This window comes from Crocodylus siamensis, chromosome 1 (assembly GCF_052110815.1).
Source record: "Crocodylus siamensis isolate JL-2025a chromosome 1, ASM5211081v1, whole genome shotgun sequence".
NCBI classification, from domain to species: domain Eukaryota; kingdom Metazoa; phylum Chordata; order Crocodylia; family Crocodylidae; genus Crocodylus; species Crocodylus siamensis.
Window position 1 is genome coordinate 420,467,305 of NC_143395.1, and position 24,817 is coordinate 420,492,121.

Here is a 24,817-nt window from a genome sequence, read left to right on the forward strand (position 1 = left end):
TAATGAGAACGGGGTGAGACAGTGTCAAGGACTGTCCAAAAGTCCAGAAAGACGATGTCCACTGCTCCCCCTGCATCCATGTTCACCTCACATCAGTGGCAGACCGCCTGCATCCGTGAGGTGAATCGGCGCCTCCGGGGTTGGTGTCCTCACGCCGGATTTAGCTTCCTGAACCACAACCGGCACTTCAGAGCAGAGGGCATCCTGGGGCGTGATGGTCTCCATCTCTCCCCCAAAGGTAAGAGTTTGTTTTCTTACAGGCTGGTTGACCTCCTCCGGCGGGCTTTAAACTAAGTTCATCGGGGGACGGGGATCCACGGGAGCAAGAGACAACTCAGCCAGGTGTAGGACCTTCCCAGGTAAGAGCTCAGGTATAGACCAAGGGACCCGTTGTCCCTCAGGAAGGGGCAGGGAGTGCCCAGGGCTGTCTTGGGGGGAGTAAGTGTCTCTTCACTAATGCAAGAAGCCTGGGGAACAAGCGGGACGAGCTTGCTCTCCTGCTTGCAAGTAGTAAAATCGACCTGGGTGGCCTGGTGGAGACATGGTGGGATGAAACTTTTGACTGGGCAGTAGACCTTGAGGGCTCTAGGTTGTTTAGAAGAGATGGGAAGGGGAAAAAAGGTGTGTGGGGGGGTTGCGCTCTGTGTCAGGGACCAGTATACCAGCTGTACTTCCAAATGGGACCAGAGGAAGGCTTAACCGAGACCCTGTGGGTCAAGCTCCAAGGAGGGTGGAGAGAGGGATCTGGTGGTAGGGGTTTACTACAGGCACCACATCAGGAGGAAGAGCTGGATGTGCAATTCTCCAGGCAGCGGGGGGAGGCCGTGTGTGCAAGGGATGTTGTGGTCACGGGGGATATGAACTACCCTGCCATCAACTGGGAGGAGCAGGCGGCCAGGTCGAGCCACTCACGAAGGCTCCTGACGTGCGTCCAGGACCTGCACCTCGTGCAGGAGGTGCTCGTCCCCACGGGGGAAACGCCGTACTGGATCTGGTGTTAGCCGCTGGGGACGACCTGGTGCGGGAGGTGCTAGCACAAGGGAGGCTGGGGACAGTGGTCATGAAATGATCCAGTTTGCTATTCAGAGAAAGGTGGGGAGGGGAACTAGCTCAGCGCAAATGCTTGACGTTAGGAAAGGCAACTTCGCTGTGCTCAGGGCAGTAGTCAGGGAGGCACTCGGAGCCCAGGGGTAGCTAGTCTGGGGGTCCAGGAACGGTGGTTCTTCCTCAAGGAGGCTATCCTAATCTTAGCTTCTGAGATTAAGGATAACAAAAAATCCTTCTTCAAGTATATAGTTAGCAAGAAGAAGTTTCGGGGTAACATTGGACTCCTGCAGGGCAGGGCAGGTGGTGACGGATGCACGTGATGCTTAAAGCGGTTCATTTCTCTGGAGGCCACCAAAATCACAGACACACACTCATTAGATGGCACAAAAGGTGTATTTGCAAATAGGGTCAGAGCAGAGTCAAAAACTCAGATTACTCCGAACCCACAAAGGAATTTTGCGGGCTGTATTTATCTCCTCCCTCCTGGGCACGTGTGCAGAAACAGGAACTCTTACAGCTCACTTCCGTTTCATACAAGCATACATGTGGTTACATCACTACATGCATCGCATGTATAGTATAATTAACTACTTAAGTATGCAGGGCGGAGAGGTAAACATGCATCAGCTAATTAAGCATGCTCAGAGACTACTATAGGGCACCAAGAGTTCAACCCCCGCCCCTTTCAAGGACACAGTCAGTTGAATTCCAGCTTCTGTAATCTGCATGAGAAAGGCTAGGGAGAAGCTGGGGGAGAGTCTGCGATTTAGCATAAGAAAAGCTGTAGCAAGGCTAGGAAAGGAACAAGGTCCTTGGCTGCGTTTCTTTCTTATCGGGTGCAAGATGCAAGCTGTGCATTTCTAACAGTACTCCATTTCTAACACACGAGAGAAGGCCGAACTCTCCAACAAGGTCTTTGCCTCCGTGCCCCTGTCCGCTGACAACGGGGCGCTCTCGGGTGACAGCGTAGAGAGGCCGGGAAGGCTGCGAGCCCCCCGACTGCTAGTTCAGACCTAGTTAAGGATTACCTGGAGGGCTTAGATGTGTCCAAGTCGGCAGGCCCGGATGACCTTCATCCGCGGGTGCTGAGGGAATTGGCTGGTGTCATCGCGGAGCCGTTGGCACGGCTGTTCGAGGACTCCTGGTGCTGGGGCCAAGTCCCTGAGGACTGGAAAAGGGCCAGTGTGGTCCCTATTTTCAGGAAGGGGAGGAAGGAAGAGCCTGGCAACTGCAGGCCAGTCAGCCTCACTTCTGTCCTGGGGAAGGTCTTTGAAATGTATCAATTTTTGGGCAGGGGGCTGGACTCGATGATCTCCCAAGGTCCCTTCCAGCCCTGATGTCTGTGAAATCTATGAAAGGGCCACATTTGTGAGAGCCCTGCAGGGGAAGGGATGTTGAGGGGTCACCAGCACGGGTTCGTGCCAGGCCGATCCTGCCTGACCAACCTGGTCTCTTCCTATGACCAGGGAACAAAGAGCCTAGATGGGAGGGAGGAAGTCCGTGTCGTCTTCTTGGACTCCCAGAAGGCTTCGACACCGTGTCCCCCCCAGTTCTGGTGGGCAAGCTGAGGGGCTGCGGCATTGCCGAATGCACGGTCACACGGGTGGCAGACTGGCTCGAGGGGCGCACCCAGAGGTGGGGGGGTACGGGTCGATGTCGACTGGGGGTGTGGGCAGCCGAGTCCCCCAGGGCTCGGTCCTTGGGCCGGTGGTGTTCAACATCATCAGCGACCTGGACGAGGGGGTGGAGAGCACCCCGCTCAAGTTCCCTGATGACACCAAGCTGGGGGGTAAAGTGAATACCCCGGCAGGCAGGGACCGCGTCCAGGCAGAGCTGGAGCGGTTGGAGAAGTGGGCGGATCTGAACAGGATGCGGTTCGACAAGGACAAGTGCGGGGCGCTGCACCTGGGGAGAGGGAGCCAGCATTACGGTTATAGGTTCGGGGCTGCCCCCCTCGGCAGCACAGAGGCAGAGAGGGATCTTGGAGTCAGGACTGACTCCAGGATGAATGTGAGTCGCCAACGCGACGAAGCAATAGGCAGAGCCGACCGCACCCTGTCCTGCAGCAACAGCGGCATCACTGACAGGGCCAGAGAGGTCTTGCTCCCCCTCGTGCGGCGCCGGTCAGGCCGCGGCTGGAGTCCTGTGTCCAGCCCTGGGCACCGCACTTCAGGGGGGACGTGGGGAACCTGGAGAGGGTACACACGAGGCCACTCGTACAGTTGGGGGCCTCCGTGGCCAGCCCTATGAGGAGAGGCTGAGGGACCCGAATCTCTTCAGTCTCAGCAAGAGGAGACTGAGGGGGGATCTTGTGGCTGCTACAGCCTTATCAGGGGCCAGCAGCAGGGACTCGGGGACAGTCTGTTCCCCAGGGCCCCCTTGCAGTCACCAGGAACAATGGCCACAAGCTGAGGGAGGAGAGGTTGAGGTTGGATATTAGGAAGAACGACTTCACGGTAAGGGTGGCCAGAGCCTGGAACAGGCCCCCAGAGAGGGGGTGCTCTCCCCTTCCCCGGGGATCTTCCAGAGGAGACTGGACAGGCACCTGGCTGGGGTCTTGTGACCCCTCCACCCCCAGTGCGCCTTTCTGCCCACGGTAGGGGTCGGACTCGATGATCTGTCTGGGGTGATTCTGTGACTCTGTGTGATGAGGTAACAAGAAAGGCTAACCGCACTCTTTCTTGCATTAGTAGGTGCCTCACGAGCTGGTCCAGGGAGGGGATACTAGCACTGGTCAGGCCACAGCTGGAGCTGCGTCCAGTTGTGGGCACTGCGCTTCAAGAGGGACGTGGACAACCTTGACAGGGTTCAGAGAAGGGCTACTTGCATGATCGGGGGGCATTTATATATTTTTAAAGAAACAGATCTCCAGGCTCGGTGCAGTTTTGAGTGAGTCTTGAAGGGGATATGTGGGGCCAAAGGGAAGTAGGGAATAAGACACAGGGCATTTGTGCTCTAGGCCCCTCTGCCAGCTGCCCCAGAGGGGCAAGACCAGGAGGAAGCTTGAAGGGAATTGTTAGATGCCATGATGGGTGTCACTGGTTTGAAAAGCTGGGATTATTAATTTAACTTCATTTCATCTACTTTATTTTGTGTCCTCGGCGCTGAGATACGTTGAATTAAGTTTCAGGAAGGCTAAAGAGTGGTGAAGATTTCTGTGTTTTGCTTTGACATTATGGGCAGGACAAAACCCGTATTGCATTGCAGGGAAATGAAGTTCTAGTAACCGCCGTCCTGGGCAGCTTTTCTCATGTGAGCAATGGTCTGAATTACCACGAGGTGTGCCGTGGCTGGGAGGGAAGCAGCCTGTGTGACAGCGACCCGGAGGGGAGGAGTCCATGAAAAACCTCTCCTCCAAACTGTTGAAAAATATGAGAATCCCCCATGATTTATAAATTGGATGTTTGCACCTAGACAACACTGAGTGGACGATGAATTAGAAATGCCTGCCTCAGAAACACTATTTATCTGTCTTCTATTGAAATTCTCCGGCAGTATCTCAGCAGTGAATACTGTTTTCCCCTCAATGGCATATAGCCTAACTTGGATAACTGATAGATAGATGCAATGTATAATACTTAAGACTAAAACCATTAAAAAGAAAGCTGAAGAAATGTACAGAAGGTGATCACAATACAGCCGAGCGTATGTATTACTAAAAGAAAAATGCAAAAACTTTTCTATGATTTTAGTGAATCACTATGGGCTCCTATACACGTGCAGGGAGCCAGCTCTGACACGCTGGAAGTGCAGCACACTGGAGCAGACTCGCCTAACTGACTGTACTAGCGCGTGGACATCACCGTGCTCCCGCAGACGGTAGAAACACGGACACGCAGAGTTAGTCCAACAGTAATCATACCACAGGATTCATTTCAGCATCTTCTACAGCAGGAGAGTTAAAGTTAGTACGGTGGTCTTGTGTTTTAGAAAGGAGAACTGTGTAGAGAAAAATGGGGAAGATCCTAAAGTTAAAATTAAGGAAATGTATATCCTTACTTTAAATTCAAAAGCCTGCCATAGTGGAGACATGGACCATGAGCACGCTGGCACAGAGCCATACCTCTTAACAACAAAAAAGGGACGCAGTAAGGCAAGAAGAAAAGTGTCATGATATTAAATAGCAAGCTTTAGGAGACTGTTTGCACCAAATAGTTTAGAAAATGGAAACTGAAATCCAAAAGGAGCCCAGAGCCTGAAGTGCAGCATGAAAAGGGGAACCCAGGATGTTATGTGAGGAGCAAACTGTTCATCGATTCGTGGCCGGTCAGGGCTGGAAGGACCGTGTCGATCCTCGGGTCCAGCCCCTGCACCAGGCAGGACAAGACACCGGGCTCAAGTGACCGCGGCGAGGTGACCGTCCCGTCTCCTCTGGAAGATTTCCAGGGTAGGGGACTGCACCACCACTGCGGGGAGTTTATCCCAGTTACTTTATGTCCGTATTGTGTCTTGCTTACTCAGAAATTCCTCATCTGACACCCAATTGAAGGCGTAGAAATAAATACTTACAATAGATCAAAGCAGGAAGCTTGTAAGAGAAAGAGTGCGTTTCCTAACCGCACCTTGTGCAGATCTGCTGAGCACGGCATTCCTCCATTCACACCTGAACCTATCAAATCAGGCCAGACAAGCAGAGTCTAGAGCAGGAGAGTTGGCATCTCTATTCGATTTACCTTTCTCCATCTCCAAAGCGTCCCATGTTTGTGAACCGGGGTCACAGACTCTCCTGTCTCCTGCAGCTGTATGAAGGAAATAATGAAGAGCAAGATAAGCCACGACCAGTAATTCCCAGTTACTTCATGTCCATATTGTGTCTTGCTTACTCAGAAATTCCTCATCTGACTTGAACTCACTGCACAGATGCGGAGGGACGGGGGCACGGGCAGCGCTGGGGGGCTGCGGGCCGGGAGTGAGGGGCACCATCATGGCCCGGGGGGCAGGGTCCTGCAGTTTGGGGGTGAGGGGCACTGGCAGGGCTGGGGTCAGTGGGTTGGGAGTGAGGGGCAGCAGCAGGCTGGCGGGGGCTCTGGCTTGGCAGTGGGGGCAACAGTACAGGCAGGGACAGGCACTGGCATGTCACTGCCCCCCATCATATTCCCCCTGCCCCCCTCCGCCATGTGACAGGTGTCCTGTTTCTTGGACCTGGAAATACGGTAACCCTACAGCAGCCTCCGCGTCCTCCCCGCCTGCTCCGCTGCACGCCCTGCCCATGCCTGCCCAGACACACGTCCTAGCTCCCAGCACAGCCCCCCGCTCTCCCCACCACGGCAGGCAAGCACGCTGCACACTTCAGTCCTCGGCTCGCTACTGAAGTCACGTTCAGGAAAGAAATGAAAGCATAAAGTGACAATACCCCCAGCCACAAGTCACCCGCCCCTAGGACTCCCCTAGTGTGGGTGCAAACCCCCCTCATTGCCCACTGGGCAGCACGCTCAGCCGGGTGCCCACACTTCCCCTTGAGGTCAGGGCCACAGCACGGGCACAGCTGTCACCGGACCCCCAACCAGTGACACGTTGGGAGCAGTTCAACGGCCGTGTGCGTCTCCACGAGCGGCACAGCGACGAGCCGGGTCTGGAAGGGGCCGTTGTGACGCGTCGCGTTCTCCGGGGCTCCCCGCGGGCGCGTCTCGGCCACGTCGGCCACACCGCTGCACCAGCCACGGGCGTGAGACCAGCGACGGGCTTGCAGGGGCTTCAGCCAGGACTGGCCCCTGCGAGGGTTTCCCTCCAGGACACTGACAGCGGATGAGGAAAGGGACTCCAACAACAGCTCCCAACTCACACCATTTCTTGGCCGTGCACAGAGAGCAGACGGCCCAGGTCCATCTCACACGTGTCCCCTGCGGTGACTGTCACCGCTGTGTCTGTAGCCGGGGGGTCCCGCTGGCTCCCAGCTCTGAGCTGGAGAAATGCACTGGGTTACTTGCTGCCTCCATTGGGCCTTGTGCTGGTGTGCGTCCTCCCAGGCTCTCAGCGGTTCACCACCTTCACGGGCAACTTCCCTCAGTTCCCTTCAAGCCCTTTCCATTTCTGGAGGATGAACTGTTTAAACACAGCCGCATCCTCGACCTCCCTCTTCTGCCTTTGCTCAAGCAGCCCTTTCACCAGGGCGGTGGCTGACGAGGCTCTTTCCATGGATATCATGTGGTCACTGGGCCTGGAGGTCTTGCTCCTCATCTACCATCCTAATACAACTTTTCCTGCCAGATCCTTTAACAATAATGATGGTATCTCTTTCTCACCTGAGTCTTGGCCCAGTTTCCATCAGGTCTGGGGTCCAGGCTGTGGCGGGCCAGTAGGGGGCGCTCCTGCGTTGAGCCGCCCACCTCCCTGCGCCCGCCCACCTCCCAGGCTCCGAGCGCCTCCCTAGGGTGCCTTATGCTCGGCCGACCCCTCTCCCGGAGCACCCTCGCTAGTCTGGGGGTAACGTAGCCGCCACCACCCCGAGAAGGGACTGTCTCGGCCCTGTGTCCTCGGGGAAACACAGGCCCAATAGTCCGACAGGTACTCGACGCAGTACAGGCACTTGGGGCACTTCCCCAAGTCCGGGGGCAAAAAGCAAAGTCTCCCTTAGTCTGCAGACCTAAGGGGTCTCTTAGGTGTAATTTAGACCCACCCCTCAATAAGTCTCCCACACCAGTGAAAAAGGAGAACTTTCTTGATTACAGGGGGTAGGGGAAACTAGGGTACAAGATTGAGCAATATCCTAGAAATCCTAAAGAGCAAACAGGGGCTGAGGTAGCCTTTTGATCACGCATCTCTGTTACTGCCAGCTAGATATCTAATCAGATCTCGAGTAGCTTCCTCACAAGCATCTTCCAGAGCTCTCCAGTTTCCCCTTGGGAGTCGTGGGGTGAGGGAGAGAGCTAGGTCCGGATGGCAAGGCCCTTCTGTCTCCCCTGCTTTGCTGCTGCTTCACCTCATGGCCGAAGAGAGAGCCTCCTTCCCCCCCCAGCCTATATAGCCCCTGTGACCTCAGTCACCTGGGCCAGTGGAGATCAGCCCATTTGAAATGCATCACCTGTTACCGGGCAGATGCCAGCTCCCCAGGTAGATGCGCCCCACCCAGGTGGGTGATGCCAGTCCCGTGGGCAGAGGGAGCAGGTTTCCCCCCTCAGGACTGCAGCCCGCTCAGGTTACCTAAAGAGACAGGCTGAGGTGTGACTCCTCCGTGCTGGCCCCTCTAATCACAGAGTCACAGGGCAGAGATTTTGGGAGGAAACCAAGGTGGCTTTCTGCCACACAGGCCGAGGGCCGCTTTGTGCCAGACGGCAGCAGCATTGGGGGCCGCATCAGCAGCGCGCGCTCACCTTCAGCAGCTCAGCAGGGGTCTGCCGGCTCTTCTCCTCTATCCCCGAGATCAGCTTGCGCAGGGAGGCGCTTTGCCGGGAGAGTTGGGCTACGTTGGCCTCCAGGTGCCGCAGCGTCTCCCTCTCCTCCTCCTCCAGGCTCTGCAGGAGCCGCTGCTCCTCCTCGCTCACGAAGCGACGCAGCTTCTCGCACTCAGACTTGATGCTCTCTCTCTGTCGCTTTACCTTGTTCTTCCAGGACAAGCAGCAAAAACCAGTGTGAGCCGCCATCTCCACTTCCAGCTTTGCAATGGCAGAGGGAAGGCATGAACTCAGGGTGTGCAGCCCTTTGTCAGTAGCTAGACTGTCACCAGCTATACGACACACACATTACATATAGTGGTGCACTCTCTAGAGAAAGGATCACACCATACTTTCACCCCATAGCAAAAGGGCTGCTATCCAGAGCAGAGATTTAGGATCTGGGGTCTCTGTAAAGGCTCTGGGGCTTGCAGCAAAACCCAGTGGGCCACAGATCATCTCTGGCCGATCTGTTGATGTCAGTGTTTTGTGCCAGGCCTGGGGCTGTCCCTGGGGCGAGACATGCAGGAGATGCTCCATGTAAAGCACTTGGAGCATGTGTTGGCCAAGGGAGATGGGCGGGAAGGACCCCAAGGGAGCCCCCTTCACCAACACGAGCTCTCTACATAGGAGACAGGCTCCTCTGCCAGGGGCTTTTCCCTTCCAGGTAGGGAAAGTGGAAGATCCTAAAACGACAGCCCAAGAACCAGGAAAAGCACAGAAGAGACACGTGAGGAAGGGGCTGCAGGGCGGAAGAAGGAGCCCGCACCAGTCCCACAAACATGAACTCTGCCCCGGTGAGAGCTGCCCGGGCCGGGGAGCCTTGAAGCCCCTGTGCACGGGCCAGGGCAGGGGAACACGCACTGCCTCCCTTTGGCCCTGGGGTGGGGAACAGCAAACTCCAGAGCCCCTTTCCCTTCGTGCGGGGGCACCGGGGGTGAAAGAGCACGGGGCTCCCCCTCCCCGCAGGGCAGGGTAATGCCGAGTGCCCAGCCTGCCCTGCCCCCGGGCCCCGCAGGAAGGGCTCTGCACCACTCCTCCTCTGCCTCAGCGATGCCCATCCTGATACGAGGCTTTTAGACTTCAGAGAGCTGCTAGAGGACTCTCACAGAAACCGAAACACGGATGTGATGGAAATCCTGCTGCGGTGCCACAGCCCTGGGACAGCTGGGACAGGCAGAGACATGGGCTTCGGGGTGTGCAGAGAGTGCAGCAGCTCTGGGAGCAAACATGGCTCTAGCTTGCAAAGTGTGGCCCATTTTATGGGAGGTCAAGTATGTCGTGCAGGCGAAGAGCAGTGGCTCGGTCCCACCCCTGGGAGAGTGGCAAGGAAGGGGTGAAGCTGCCAGCACCTCAGCCCAGTCTGGTCCCAGCTCTCCCCCAGACCGCAGCATCCCCCGATGTCGAGGAAGAGCTCCCTCCATGACACACAGCCCCGCGGGGCAAATCTAGCAGCTCCCCCACCCCTCACCGCCAGCTCTGCCACGGGAACGAGCTCTCGAGGAGCACAGACTGGCACCTGCCTCCCACGCCGTGGTGGTGTCCTTCTCCGTGGCCTCCATCGCCAGGGCTCTCTCCAGCCCCTTCCTCAGAGGATGCAGGGCCCGCCGGAGCTGCACCTGGCAGGAGAAGCATCAGCTCCTTATTCCTGACCCTGGCACGTGTCAGGACAAGGGGGGCTTGGTACGGGAGCAGTAAATGTGCAGGGAAAGCAAGCGGCAGAAGCAGCCGTGTGGGGGGCTTCCTGGCCAGCCCCCTCCCCGCTCCTCTCGACCCCTCGTTGCAGGCGCTGGCTCAGGGGCGCTGGCACCGGGTACGAGCAGCAGCTGAAACTGCTGTGAGGGGAGAAGTCACCTCAGGGTTGCTCTGCAGACACGCTTCATGAGCAGGGAAAAAACCTGCTGTTTTTTAGCAGCAAAAAATGGGGCAACATCTCCCTCCAGCACCAGCAAAGTCCAGCTGCTGCCCCTCGGCAGATGTGCATTTCCCAGCATGCCCTGCACCCACGTGCCCTGCTCCCCCACTCATCCTGATGCCTCTGCATCAAACAGGCTTGGCCAAGAAGCTCATTCAGAAACGTGCCCGAGGTGTCTGACCCTGGGGCTCGTGCCCGTCCCTGGCATGCACAGCTTCTCACTCAGCTTGGGCCAGTTTGGGAAACAGGCTTGGGTACTGCTGGGGCAGGAGGGGTGGGCGGCTGGAAGGGGGCAGGTCTGCAGCACACAGGCTTTGCCCTGGGCCAAGGCCCTGTTGCATTTCCTACACCTGCTCCATCTCCAGATTTCCTCTGGTCTCTTCCAGACACTTCTTCCACACCAGGGCCCGGCCCCTGTGACAGAGCCGGCTCCCATCCCTGTGCCAGGCACCAAACATTGGCAGGGCAGGGTCCGAGGGCAGATCTACTCCGAAAGCCCAGCGGGGCTGCGTGGGCACCGGAGCACCCGGAAAAAGGGTCCATGTGCTGTCGGGGACAAAGGAGCAGGTTCCCTGTTGCAGACAGTCAGATATGGTGGCAACCAGGTCTTACTGGTCCCCAGGAACTCCAGTGGGCTCAAAAACAAGGATCCGGCACACACTACAACTGGTGTGCGGAATGCATGGCTGGTTTTGGAAATGCTGTGCACCGCACGTGGATATGCAAAGCACGAAATTAGAGAAAAAAAGCAGGACAATTAATGTAATTAGTATGAAGGATGAAGACTTGTACATTCGGGAATAACTAACTGATCTTTGGGGCACCAAGGGAGGCTGGTGAGTTCATTGATGATGAAGTGCTCAGCCACGGATTGGGTGGGACTCTGGAATTCATGGATGTTAATTCATTTTGGGTGGAATCAAGGAAGGCTGGTGAGTAATCATGAATTAATCTCCTGTGGATTAAGTGAAGCAGGGATTCGGTGACAACCACTTGATCTTCTCTTGTACGAATGGGGGAGTGTTGCATTCACTGACAAGTACTTGTGGTGCCGTGCGCCAGGAGACACTGTGACTTCTGGCCTGGGGCAGCAGAGCGAGTGGCAATTGCCGACTGAGGGGTTCAGGATCCCAGGGGTAAGGCTACACATTTGGACACTTGGCCAGGAGTAGGAAGGAGCAGGATGTAGGGGTGGAAAGAGGCTTGTGAAGAGGACCGTCCTCATCCGGGTGGATCTTAGCTCTCCTCTTACCATCCTCTTATCACCTGACCTCTCTTCAATTTTCTTAACAACAAGGCATGGCAGGGAGATGTAAGGGAACTGGAGGTGGAGACCTGGAAAGAGAGGTGGTGGCTGCCGCGTGCTCCTACCAGAGGAGGCTTTGTCATCCCCTTACCCCCACAGTCCTTCCCTTGCTTTGACCTGCAGCATCCCAAACACCACCCCCTCCCCCCTCCCCCCCCTGCCCCCGCAGGCTCTTCTTAGGCAGAAACGCAGCATTTGAGACACCTGGGACTGGTCAGTTAATTCAAGCAGTGAGTGCTGGCATGTAGTCTAGGGGAATGTAGTCCAGAGGAGATTTTTTTCTGGGAAAGGGAGAGAAAAGCATTCCCAACTCTGGAGTAATGTGGATTTGGAGGCTCTGGCATCCATGCTCTATGATCAGCCAAAACCCTTCCCGAAGGACAATCCCGAGGCATGGAGAATGATTCCTTAAAGCTCAGCACTCCTGCAGCCATTCAGTGTGAATCTGGGCCCATTGGCAACACCTCCCAACTCAGTGTCAACCACAGACTTTCTGAGCCCAGTTCCAGTCCGGCAACAAGCTCACAGACAGGATTGTTGAACAGGATCAGGCCCCTGCCCTGCACCCCCCAGGGCCCTCCCGGCGCCTCCTGCTCCAGCACATCGCTCCCACCTACACGGACCGTGCTGCCGTCTCCCTCCGAGACAGCTCCCGAGCTGCCGCACAGCGCAGCCATGACCCCTGTGCCGTCCAGTCTGGCCAGTTATATCCCATGAGACTCTATGAAACACTTCATTTAATCAAGAAAATGACCATACTTTTTCACATACAACACAGCCTTTCCCCTCCAAACCAGCGGCTGGAAATCGTAGTGTGCATTACATGTGAGAAATGTGGTGAGAAGAGTTTCTGCTGAGCAGAAGTGAAAGTCAGATCTGCACTGGAGCAGAAGAGGGAGCAGTCTCTGCTCCCAGGCTGCTGCTCCTCTGTTACTTGCTACAGGAAAAGCTCTTTTATCTTTAATCTGGCTTTCTAAACCAAGTTGTATCATATTCTGAGCTGCATTGTATGGAGAAAATACTATCAGCCCTCTGCGTTGCCCTGTTCAGTTTGTTCTGGGGCTGAGCTGAGTTGAAAGGCCAGGGACTGCCCACCCTGGGCCAGGGATCCCAGGGGCTGGGACACACGGCAAGACAGGGCCAAGGGGCCCAGAGACTTGACACAAAGAGGGCTGAGGCCAAGGGAATTGGGGGGCTAAGCACAGGACGTGCCCTGAGGGCAGCTGTGACACCCTGTAGTAACCACCTTAGACCAGCCCTGTTAGCTAACTTTGCTAGGCTTGCTAAGGTGGGCTTAGCTTTTCTTTCCCTCCTGTAGGAAGGAAGCACCCCAAAATCCCACAGTGGGTTAAGCACCCCCAAGGTCTGCAGGGTCTGTGCACCCTGGGTAGCACGGAGCCCTACCAAAGACCCGAGTCCGGGGGTAGCAGCGGTTACCCCAGGCTTGTGACTGGGCTCCAGGAAGGGGGTTGACTGGACTTAGGTGTCACAGGAGCGACACTCAGAGCATGGTTTTCGGCCAGGAGCAGTGAGGTGGGAGGCTCAGCACAGGAGCAACCCAGACTGGCCCGCCACCATTAACTAATTTTATCTCTTGGCCCAAATCAGTTCTGAATTGTGTCAGCGAAGCAGAGCTCAGTCACTCCAGTCTGTGCTGCACGACCACCGGCAAGTACCCTCCCTTGCAGACACTTCAGCGTGGGACTTCAGGTACTGCCCAGTACATGGCAGGCATCCTCTGTGCAAGCCACAAACCCAGAGGCCTCGGAGTCCAGATGCCCACTAACTTCACTCCACCAAAAGGCTGAAGGAGCAAGCTAAAGGGAAGCCCAAGAGCCCTATGTGCAGGCGCAAGCTCCCAAGTTTCGCCTGCCCTCGGCCATATGGGTGCAGAAGCAAGTTAGGGAGGAGCCTCCCATTTTCATAAAGTGGGCTTTGAGCCCCAACACCCCGACAGGTACTAAGCCACGCCAGAAGAACAGACATCCCCAGGGACACTGAAGGAAAACTGCTTGCTTGGACCCAAACACACGGTGTTGCCCCTGCCAGGTAAGTGTTTGGGGTTTGGGGTTTTTTTTGGCTTTTTTTTTATTATTAAAAACATTTTATTAGAAAAACTGACACTATCAAACCCATTAAGAAAAACAACAAATAAAAGAAACCCACCTGAGGTTTCACAAAGTTAATACAAACTCACTTTTACAAAATTTCCTAACATTCACAGAAGAAACAAAATCACTTGTGACTTGCTGAAAACCCATTTAGAAATCATTTAACTTGCTTCTTATATAATTCCAAGTTCCCTCACCCACTCTTGGAGCCCCTTATCCATTTTATCAGAGGGGAAAAACAAAAACAGGCACTATTAAACACATTGTGGAACCAGAATCCCACCTTATTACATAATATTCACATATTCAATGTCGCATTCGACCTGCTGAAAGCCCCCCCCACCCTTGCTGGCAAATATGCTGTCCCTTAAACTATCCTATGCCTGCGTGGGGCTGAAACAACCCTCTGAAGTCCAGCCCTTCCCAGGGCGTTGTATCCCCTCCTTGCGTTCTCTGCTTTCCTCTACCGCTATAGAAATACAACTCGTGCATAGCTAATTGCAGACACTCTACCGTTGAAAAGCACGAGCCCTTTAGCGCTAACAGGGAACGCACTTTCCAAATTGCTACTTTAATACATGTGACAAGCACCCTCACACCCCATGACCCATCCGTCCCCTCTGTCAAACCATAGAGCACGTTTTCACTCGTGATCCCCGTTGCCCTCCCTGTCTCCTTCAAAAAAAACCCTGCCCTCCCCCACACCTTCTGTGCATAAAAACAACCCCACAAAACATGCACCACGGACTCAGGTTCGTCACAAAGTTCTCTTGGGCACTTGGGGGACCGTGTGAGTCCCCATCGATATAGTACTTGTCGCACTGGCAGTGCGTTTCTCACGGCCCTCCAGGCCAGCTCCTCGTGCTCCCCTTTCCATTCCTTCCCCACCAACCCTCCCCACACCCTGCTGACCTTGTCCGTGCTCAACTCCCCGACATCAGCCATTCTCTGCTTCCCCCTGAGGAACTTGAGGACTTTCCTGGCATCCGCCAGCCCTTCCATCCCTAACCCTGCCAAGCCTTCCCTGGCCACAAAGGATCCAAGGCGTGCGTAAGGGAGTGACATCCGCCAAGCCCACGCCCCCCGCCACCCGCTCCCAAACAGTCCCAGCCTCTGTAGGAGCCTTCCCCCCCAGAAAACGCAAAGGTTAGAAACCGGTCCCGCTGCGCCCCTCGCTTCCCTCACGACCATCTTCAGAAAGTGCACATAAACAAAACCCTCTATATTCGGGAGAGCCCATCCCCCCAAGCCCTCTTCCTTATATAACTCTGTCCTGGCCACCTTCTCTGTCTTCCCCCCGCAAAAGAAGAGGCATAATGCCCGCTGGACCCGCCGGGCCTGTAGCCAGGACGGGGGGTACGCCATCGCCGTGTACAAGATCGTTGGCAACAGGCACTGTTTGATCACTTGCACCTTTCCCCTTGCGGATAAATGCCGGGTGCTCCACAACCCCACCGTCTGGTTGACTCTCCCCTCTAACACTTCCCAAGCCCACTTCCCTTTTCCATGGGTATCCATCCACACGCCCAGGATTTTCAGTTCCTCCCTTTCCACCCTCAATCCAAATTTCCCCAAATCCCCCCAGTTCCCAACCGCCAGGACTACGCTCTTGTCTGTGTTCACTCTCGCTCCAGATACCTCCCCAAACTCCTTGGCGTGCTTCACCACTCTTTCTAAGGACACCTCGTCCCGCACCACGCATGTCACGTCGTCCATGTACAGGAGGACTTTTAATTCCCCGCCCCTCGGCACTCGAACCCCGCTGATCTCCCTATCGCTTCTAATTCGTTGTGCCAGCGGCTCAATGGCGCAAACAAAGAGCCCCGGCGACAGCGGGCACCCTTGCCTCACCCCCGAATCCACTGCAAAGGCTTCTCCCAGGAAGCCCCTCACCAGCACCCTGCTCGTTGCCCTCCCGTAGAGCGCCCGCAGCCACCCCACAAATTCCCCCGGCATCCCCATCCCTGCCAGAACCCCAAACAGAAACTCGTGCCCGATGCTGTCGTACGCCTTTTGCAGGTCCAGACTCGCCACTATCGTGTTCCACTTCCGGTCGGTAATGTACGACAGCGTATCCCGGAGCAGCCAGTGTGTGTGTGTCGTCCGCCGCCCCCCCACCACGCCCATTTGTTCCCCGCCCAGCACCTGCGGTAACACCTCCCCCATCCTTGTCGCTAGGATCTTGGAAAATAATTTATAATCCGAATTCAGCAGGGTGATCGGCCTCCAGTTCTTAATGTCTTCCCGTCCCCCTTTCTTATAGATCAAGACCACGACTCCCTGGGCAAAGCCCTCCCCTACCTGACCCCGATCCATCATTTCCTTAAACAGGGCCAGCAGGTCCCCCTTCACTAAATCCCAAAACTTCCCATAAAATTCCACCGGGATCCCATCGCCTCCCGGGGTCTTCTTTAAAGGCATTGTCCTCAAGACCCCCAGCATCTCGGTTTCCGTCAATTCCTTTATCAGCCCCTGTCTCCCGTCTTCCCCCACTTTGGCTTCCAAACTCCCCACCAGCCCCTCCAGGTCTTCTCGCCTCCCCGCTTTCCTACGAAACAAATCCCCGTAGAACCTAGTCACCTCCCGCAATACCCCATCCACGTCCTCCACCCTCCCTCCCTCGGCCGTGCGGACCGCCCCCATCACCCGCTTCTTCCTTCTCACCCGCAAGGCGAAAAACCTGCCCCATTCCTCTCCCTCCTCCACCCACTCCGCCTTGGCCAGGAACATCCGCTCCTGCATCCTGGTCCGGAACCAATTTTTCACTCCCTCCCTCGCCCTTTCCCATTCTCCCTGTACCGCTGCCCCCTTCTTCCGCTCTTCCCACAACCTTTGAACTTCCCCTTGTAAACGCACTAACTCCTTCTTCCTCTGCCACGCCCGCTTCCTCCCCACCGCAGTGAACCACTCTCGCACGCGTTGCTTGATTTCTGCCCACCAGTCCCACCGTGTTGGAAAAAGGGGCTGTAAGGATTGCCACTGGCGATACGCCCTTTGAAAGGCCATGCATTCCTCTGGGTCGTCCAGTAAGGACACATTTAATTTCCAGACCCCTCTGCCCTGTTTCAGCCCCTGCCCGATGCCCACTTCCACCCACAGCACGCGGTGGTCTGAGAAGCTGACGTCTATCAGTCGCTTGCCATGGATTGCCAGTCCCTCCGACACCAGCACAAAATCGATTCTCGATTGGCCCCGCCCACCGGGATCCACTCTTGTAAAGACTCCTGTCCCTGCCCAAATATCCTGGAGCCCCTCATCTTGAATCCACCCCCGCAACCACTTCCCTGTACTATCCATCCCGACTCTCTCCCCAACCCCTACCCGCCCACCCTCTTCAAGTATACAATTGAAATCCCCCATCACGATCCGCGGCCCTCCACCCCCCATACACATCCCCATTTTGCGGAAGAAACGCACCCTCTCCGTTCTCTCGGCCGGGGCGTAGACGTTGTACAACGTCACCTCCACGCCCTCCACCTCAACCACTGCCTTTTGCAGTCGCCCTTCTTCCAGGACCTGCTGCCCTTTGATTTTCAAACCCCGCTCCCTCATCAAGAACCCTACTCCTGCCGCTCGATTCTCGTTTGAGCCCCCCCACCACGACGGTCCCACCTCCCAGCGCTTCTCCAGATAGCCATAATTTCTCCCCCAGGGGATCCCACACTCCTGTAGGCCCAACACCTGCGCGTCCAGACCTTGTAAGGTGCTATACATTGACTCCCATCTCTGCCTCCCATATACACTTCTTACATTTAAGGATGCTATAGTCAACGCCATCATGGCTATTTTTCAGGCAAAGCCTACCTTGTTAAACATCCGATCCGCTACTGGGATCTGAGCTGTCTTCCCCCACTTTCCGCATCCCCGTGGCCCTAGCCAGATGTTCGATCGCAGTCGGGCTGAGGTAGCCACAAACTTCCGCCCTCCCAGACTCCTCAACCTCTCGTCCCTCCACCAGCAGTTTCCCGCTCTTCCCCTTGTCTCCTTTCTGTGCAGTCCCTTCTGTCCCCCGTACCGTTCCCCCTTCCTCCTCTAGTCTCTTTTTCATAGGTTTAACCCTCCGCTTCTTCTTTCTTTTTACAGGGGAGGGCTCTTTCCCCTTCTCCCCAGACAGGTCCAAGTCCATGGTTGCCGAATCCGATTCGTGTGCCCCTTCTCCCGCTGCCTCGCTGTGCTCCTCCTCCATGTGTTCCTCTCCTCCCGACTCCAAAAGCTGGTCAGCCGCCTCGATCATGTCGTGTCTCTGCTCCGCTTCCGGTGTTTCCTCCACTAGGAAGGTGTCTACATCCAGGTTGGTGGACTCCGCCTCCTCTGGCTTTTCTTTATCCCTCTCCTCTGCTGCGTGGGACTCTCGGGCTTTGTTCGCGTAGGACAGGGGGCACTGGCGCTGCAAGTGCCCCTCACCTCCACAAACAGTACATTTCAGTTCCTCTTTACAGGCTTGTGCCCGGTGCCCCCTGCCGCCACACCTATAGCAAACTGTCAGGCTACAGAAGGCCGCCAGGTGCCCCGCCAAGCCGCACCTGCTACACAGTTTCGGCTGGCCATGATAAGTCACGTATCCGCGGTAGGGCCCTATGGACACGACAGAGGGCAGGTGTCTCACCCCGCCGGGGTGTCTGGGGTCTTCGTCCAGGAGGACTCTGGCTCTCCATGCCCCGGTCCAGATTTGCCACTGATCCAGGACCCGCTGAATATCGAGGATCTTTTCGACCCGCCCCTCCAGCCACCTTCTGACATCTGCATGCTCTAGGTCATCTGTATACATTTTAAAATATAAAACTCTCTCCCGTGCCTTCTGGCCTGCTTCAAAATGCAGACCCCGTAAGTCCTCCTTGTCTGCTACTTCCGCGTACCGGGCCCAGAAGGCAGCGTACGCCTCTCGCCTCCAAAAGGTGATATTCCAGTGGCGGAAGTTATCAAAAGCCACCACGCAACTTAAATCTTTAGGGTTCACCTGCAACTCTTCAAAAAGCACCCTGGTCATAAAGTCTGCTCTCAGCATAGTTGTTTCTCCTTTGACCCCTTCTGGAGTCAAAGTGGCCTTGACCCGCAGCTTCAGCGTTCTTCGGGGGTCTCCTTCTTCCCACAAACAAAAGGAAGGTTCCGGGCCCTTCCGGGCAGCTTTACTGCTCTCTGCAGAGCTCCGCCTCCCTTCCGGCAGCGGGACCGCCCCCTCTCTAGAATCTTCCTGCCCAGCAACATTACCACTCTTCCTCTCCGACGACACCACCTTGCCTCTGCGGCCCACCGTGGACCAGTCCCCAACCACCTCCGACGCCATGCCGCCAGGACGCTCACCAGAAACGCTCTTCATTGTCGAAGCCAACAGCATCTTAGACGAAACACTTGCTGATCCATACTCTTCAAGAATCAAGGCTTGCTTCCGCGCCGCCGCCTCCAACAACCGAGCCTCTTCAGTCCTGCTCCACCACCTCCATGGCTCCAGCAAGTCAGCAGTCACACCACTTCACAGCTCATAGTACCCTCCCGGCCGGAGGGAGCTCGTCTACGAGGTCACGCTGCTTCCCCTGGGGAGCTCGCCTACGTGGTCATGCTGCTTCCCCTGCCAGGTAAGTGTGTGTCTGTGCAATGGGCTCTCCCGGGCCAGTGGTGTCACCTACCTGGTAATCCTTGGCAGCCTCCTGGATGGGGAGCACTGTGTGACCGCGGTGAGCCTGGGACTCCCTGCAGATCACACAGATGGCTTCCCCGTCCTCCTCACAGAAGAGCTTGAGTTTCTCCTCGTGCTCCACACACTGATTCTCCATCTTCTCCTTTCCTGGCTTCAGACTCTGCTCTTTAATCTTCTCCACCAGGGTTTTGAGCTGCGTGTTGAGCCGGGAGCTCCCAACCTGGAACTCTGCTCTGCAGCTGGGACAGGGGACGGCATCGCCTGAGCCACGGACACGGTCCTCACAGTACTGGGTGATGCAGGCTCGGCAGAAGTTGTGCCCACACCCGATGGTCACCGGCTCCTGCAGGAGGTCCAGGCAGATGGAGCAGGCGGCCTCTTCAGCCATGTCCTGTCCTGGAGGGTCTGAGGCTGCACGGCCCCGGCTTCTGCTGATTGCTTCTTCCTCTCCGTGCAGGCTGGGCCCATCCTGGGTGGTGCCTCCCTGAGCACAGGAGCTGATTTCCTGCAAGTCAGCTTCTAACAAGAGAGAGGAGGGGCCGAGGGGAGGGGCCAAAGGGAAAGTAAATGGAAGAATTGAACTGAGTGGAGAGGAAGGAGGGGTGAGGGCAAGGGAGCAATAGAAGCAGGGAGGAGGACGGCTGGGGAGACAGGGCGTTCACAGGCAGGGGGGCAGAGATGAGAAACCCCCCGACTCACAAACACGTAGGAAACAGTGCACCCAGCGGTGCGCTCTGCAGCGTGCCTTCACCGTGGTGCAGGATTTTAAAAATGTCAATTCATTTTGGAGGGCAATGCCTAGGACTAACAAGGGCAGAGGATGATCACAGGTTCTCATCAGGCCTGTGGCAGAGGGAGCTGCTGAAACAAGAGTCCCTTGGAGCCATCGTGACACTAACGGGGTCCAGCAGCCTTCCCAGGCCTTACAGAGACCTGGGTCCAGCACCCAGACAAGGGAAGTGAGCCCAGACCTCGAGCCATTGGGCAGGAACCAGCCTGTCACAGGGCTGTCCCCTTCATTTCTCCCCTGTCAACCCCTGCATAGCTGTCCTCACCTTATGGGACCTCTGCCAGCTGTGATGCCCCTGACCTGAAGGCATTTGTTATCACCCCGGGTGCACCCCAGCTCTGTGGAAGTGGGGCTAGCTGATAGCCCCTACAAGCAGGAGCAGGGCTTAGCAATCCCAGCACGGGTGCCAGTGTGCGGCACGTTATGGCATTCGTGTGCCTCAAGTCTGCAGTGGGGAAGGGGCTATGTCTGTACTGTCACAACAAGGACTGGGCACATCTCGGCTCCCGTGCCATCTGCCCCTGGCACCCCAGTATCTTACAAGCTGAGGTTGTGGATGTTTCTGGTGCTCTGCCCAAAAACATTGCTGACCCCTGCGCTAGACAGAGAGCAGCTTTCTGCAGGTGGACAAGCCAGCCACTGGGGCACACGCCAACTCAGGGGTCTCACACCCACCACACACTCGGAGGCAGCAGGTGCCCAGAGAAGGAGGGAAGGGTTTGAAGGATTCCCCCTGGTCCTTTCCCTGCTTCTGCCCTCTCCCCCCCACCCCGCCTCAAAACCCCTCCCCCACGTGTCCAGAACAGGGGTCCGTGTCTGGGGCTGGTCGGGGGATGGCAGAGCTGCCCTCATGCCCCCACACGGAGTGGCATCCCCTCTGCCCTGCAGCCAGGCAGCGGTGGGCTGGGGAGAGGTGGGGAAGTAGCACCAGCCCCCTGAGCCAGGGGCACCAGCTCCCACCACCCAGCACGGGCAGACCTGCAGGTTTGAGAAGAGGGGTGCAGACGGTGAGGTGCAGTGTTACATACAGAGCACCACACTGGTTTCTCCAGTTAAAAATGATCTGGAAGCTTTACTAACATGCCGGGGCCTAGGGCTGCACTGTGCAGTCTCAGACTGACGCCACCACAAATATAACTCCCCTGGATGAGTTAAGAGCAAAGTGCAGGTCTGCGAGAGGAGCGTCACGAGGAGGAGCCGCTCACAGACCGCAGCACTGCACAACAAAGAGCAGCTTGACTGGGAGAACATCAAGCCAGTTAATGAGAAGAAAGTGTCATTAACACCTGCCCAGTTGAGACCTTCAAAGGGATCTTCTCGATTTTAAGGAGCCATGAAGGGACCCGACTCCCTCAGCGCTGCCAGACTAGAAGTGCTGCTGGTGCTGCCAGGCAGCTGGTTTGAAACTGGGGGTGAAGCAGTGATTAAAGCAGGAGGGAGTGCTGCAGGGCACCGCACCCCCAGGTCTGCCCCGGCGCCCCAGCCAGCAGCCCGAGCTGCCCCCCCGCCCAGCAGTGCAGCGGCAGAGAGGGGCAGGACCCCTTTATCTCAGGGCATCATGGGATCCTCATGGGAAGTGGCTCCTCGTCCAGCACATCACCAGAAACAAGCAATGTTCCTCCAGGCAGAGGGCGAAAGCTGAGCTCTGTGCCAGCGTGAGGCTGTCCTGAATCTCGGTGTGACCCCTCATGCCGGGCGGCGCAGGCTGACCCCAGGGCGCAGTCAGGACCGAGGGGCTTGAGTGCCGTCGGTGCAGCCACAGACACGCTCCCCTGCAGCGCTGCAGGCACAGGGCGACTGGCGCCGGGAGCCAGGCCCTCGTCTGTCCCAGCAGCCTGTCCCCAGGGCTCTGCCGGCCGTGTCCAGCTGTGGCCCTCAGGGCACTCCTGCGCCTGCTCTCGCACCCCGGGAGCTACCAGTGGACCAACGCCAACCCCATTCGCAGTGCTCTCCCGAGGGCTGTGAGGGGATGTCTGCGTGGTGCAGCACGGCCCCGTGCTGGGATTGCGGGGCAGGCTCTGCACGTGCACCCAGAGCCCGAAGCAGCTCGTATCGCTCCAGAGCCCCTCGCTCTGTGCCTGCCTGGGGAGCCGCTGCTCTGCGGGGGGAGCGAGGGGCAAGTCTGGGAGCCCCGCCCGGGGGTGAGGCTTTCACAACACAGGCCTGATGGGAAGCCCCTTTCCTGTCTCCCTGGGTAGGAGCCAGCACCACTTCCCTTGGAAGTTGGCTCCAGATCCTAGCCGCCCTGACAGTAGAGTAGTTTTTACAGATGTCTAATTTAAACCTCCTCTCCCACAACTTCTGGCCGTTATTCCTTGTTATGCCAGGGGGTGCTCGGGGAAACAAGGTGTCTCCCAAACCGTTTTGGTCCCCCCTAGTGAGTTTATAGATGGTCCCAGGTGCCCCCTCAGCCTTCGCTTGTGGAGGCTGAACAGGTTCAGGTCCCGCAGTCTCTCATTGTAGGGTCTGCCCTGTTGTCCCTGGATCATGCGAGTGGCCTCCTCTGGCCCCTCTCCATGCTGTCCACGTCCCTCCTGAAGTGCGGCGCCCAGAGACTGGACGGAGTACTCCAGCTGCGGCCTGACCAGCGTTGCATAGAGGGGGAGGATCACCTCTTTGGGCCTGCTAGAGATGCATCTGTGGATGCACGACAATGTCCATTTAGCCTGACCACCCGTGACCTCGCATTGTCGGCCCATGTGCTACCAGATTTGCCCACTACTTTGGGGTGTGCTCATTTATTAGGGCTAGGGTCTTGGTAATTCGATCAATGTGCTGCTTGCGTTACTTGTGTTTCTGTACGGAGCTGTATCTCTCCCTTCTGCAAGCCCTCAGCCCCCAGTGGAGCTATCTTGCAGGACTCAGTTCAGTGGGGCTGGGTTCCTCCAGTCCCCAAATCAGTCATACACACAAACACACGCAGATTAACGTGACACGTCTGACCTGGCCGGGTTGATCAGCATGGACAGGCTGACACCCTCATATGCCAAGAATCAGTTCATCAGAGCAACAATAACCACAGTCAGACACAAGCACACAGTTAAACAGAAGACCTCTGAATCTGGCTGGGTGTCCAGATGACACCCTCATGGGCCAGCATTCAGTTCATCAGGGCACGTCTGAGCCAAACTGGGTCAATCAGCCTGTACAAGCTGATCCCCTTATGCGTTTTGAACTCAGCACGTCCCAATCTTTTAGTCTCTTGCTGAGCAGACCCCATAGTGTTTCTGGGTTTCATGGGGATCTTTAGCTTAGGTAAGAGGGGAGTAGCGGCAGAGCAAGTGGGGAAAGAGAAGTAAAGAAGGCAAAATATACCCAGTTACCACCAGTTTGACTATAAAAGTTATTTATCGCTAAGTAGATGAAATATATATTGACACTAGTAGTGATAGACATGCAAAGGAAAAACAAGCACAAACAGTCACAGTATACCCTGGTTTCACTAAGTATTTGGGGAAACTTAGCTCAAGCTTAACTAATACAGTTCAAGTTCAGAAATCTATGCGGAGAGAGAGAGAGAGAGAGCTGGGATCTCACCAGTCCCAGGCACTCGGGTTGCAAAGCTGACAGGTTAAAGTTCTCAGCACGATCCTTGAAGGGAGATGATCTTCCTCCTGCCGCCTCTCCAGAAGAAAGCGAGTGGTGTCAGCACACACACTGCTGCTTCTTTTACAGATTTTTATACCCCCAGTTCAGCTTCTTTCAATCATTCTCAATATTGTAAATCAAATTGTCTTTTCTATTGACAAGGGGTTATCTGGGTGGAACATCTCAGGAACTTGATTGATACTCAGGAAACATCTACTTGGAGCCAGCTTGATAGCAGATATACTTGATGGGATCTCTCGTGGTGTCTTCAGAAACAATAGCTTGCAGCATCAGGGTTTTTGGATTTTTACTTGCTGTGAACAAGCCTCAGCTTAGCATGACTTTTCCAGATCTTACTATAGTCTTTTAACAGACTTAAGGCAATTCTTGGAGTGTTCATAACCTGTTGTGGAGAGGACTTCCACCCGTCGTCTCGGGAAGAGTATGACAACACTTGTGGGCAGGGCTCCAACGGGCTGGACGCTGTGATGAACCCTGTGCCATTGTTCAAATGTTGCCCGTACCCCTCGGACTCGGTCTATTGCCTCAGCGCTCCCTAACCCGGCAACCGAGTTGTAGCCAATTAAGTTTACATCGGCCCCCCATAGCGGGACCGGGGAATGTACCGCCCGAGATGCCCAGTAAACTTACTTTTGCTTAGAGGTGTGTGTGTGGGGGGGGGGTAAAGTCCTTTGTAAATCCAGATTGAACTGGTCTGATAAATGCGGAGCTGGGTGTGGGGGTTGATTAGCATTTGGAGCACAGCTTCCCCACCATGCCGTGCTCCCCTGCTTTGCTGATCCCAGGATTCACTGCAGTCTCGGCTTCAGGTTTTCTGTTCTCCATCTCTCATGTAAATGAATGGTCATCTGTTCCCATCTCAGATGCAAATGAGACCTAGGGCACTTGTTGCACTTTTGTCACCCTGATCTGGAGGGTTTTAGGTGTGTCTCTCACTGCATCTTCACCAGTTTCTGTTTAGGTGGGCGGGGGGCAATTCTTTGTGAGTCAGACAGGCTGTGTCCTGTGTCAGGGCTCCCCAAGAACATGGAGCT

The 24,817-nt window shown here is 56.0% G+C and overlaps 2 protein-coding genes across 2 annotated transcripts; both read right to left on the reverse strand.

Annotated features, from left to right (window-relative positions):
• Positions 1 to 24,817, reverse strand: part of LOC149875538 (uncharacterized) — a 246,051-nt gene that overhangs the window by 164,299 nt on the left and 56,935 nt on the right.
• On the reverse strand, positions 5,651 to 19,810 carry LOC149875545 (tripartite motif-containing protein 6-like). Of its 2 annotated transcripts, none has more exons than XM_090030959.1 (2): positions 19,374 to 19,810; positions 5,651 to 5,786 (listed from the first exon to the last, which is right to left on the reverse strand). In XM_090030959.1, exons 1-2 carry the CDS (start codon positions 19,770 to 19,772, stop codon positions 5,685 to 5,687), a joined length of 501 nt encoding a protein of 166 aa, XP_089887085.1. In that variant the 5' UTR covers positions 19,773 to 19,810; the 3' UTR covers positions 5,651 to 5,684. The 2 variants fall into 2 exon arrangements, with proteins under 2 accessions (XP_089887085.1, XP_089887084.1); XM_090030958.1 differs by lacking the exon at positions 5,651 to 5,786 and adding an exon at positions 9,820 to 10,036.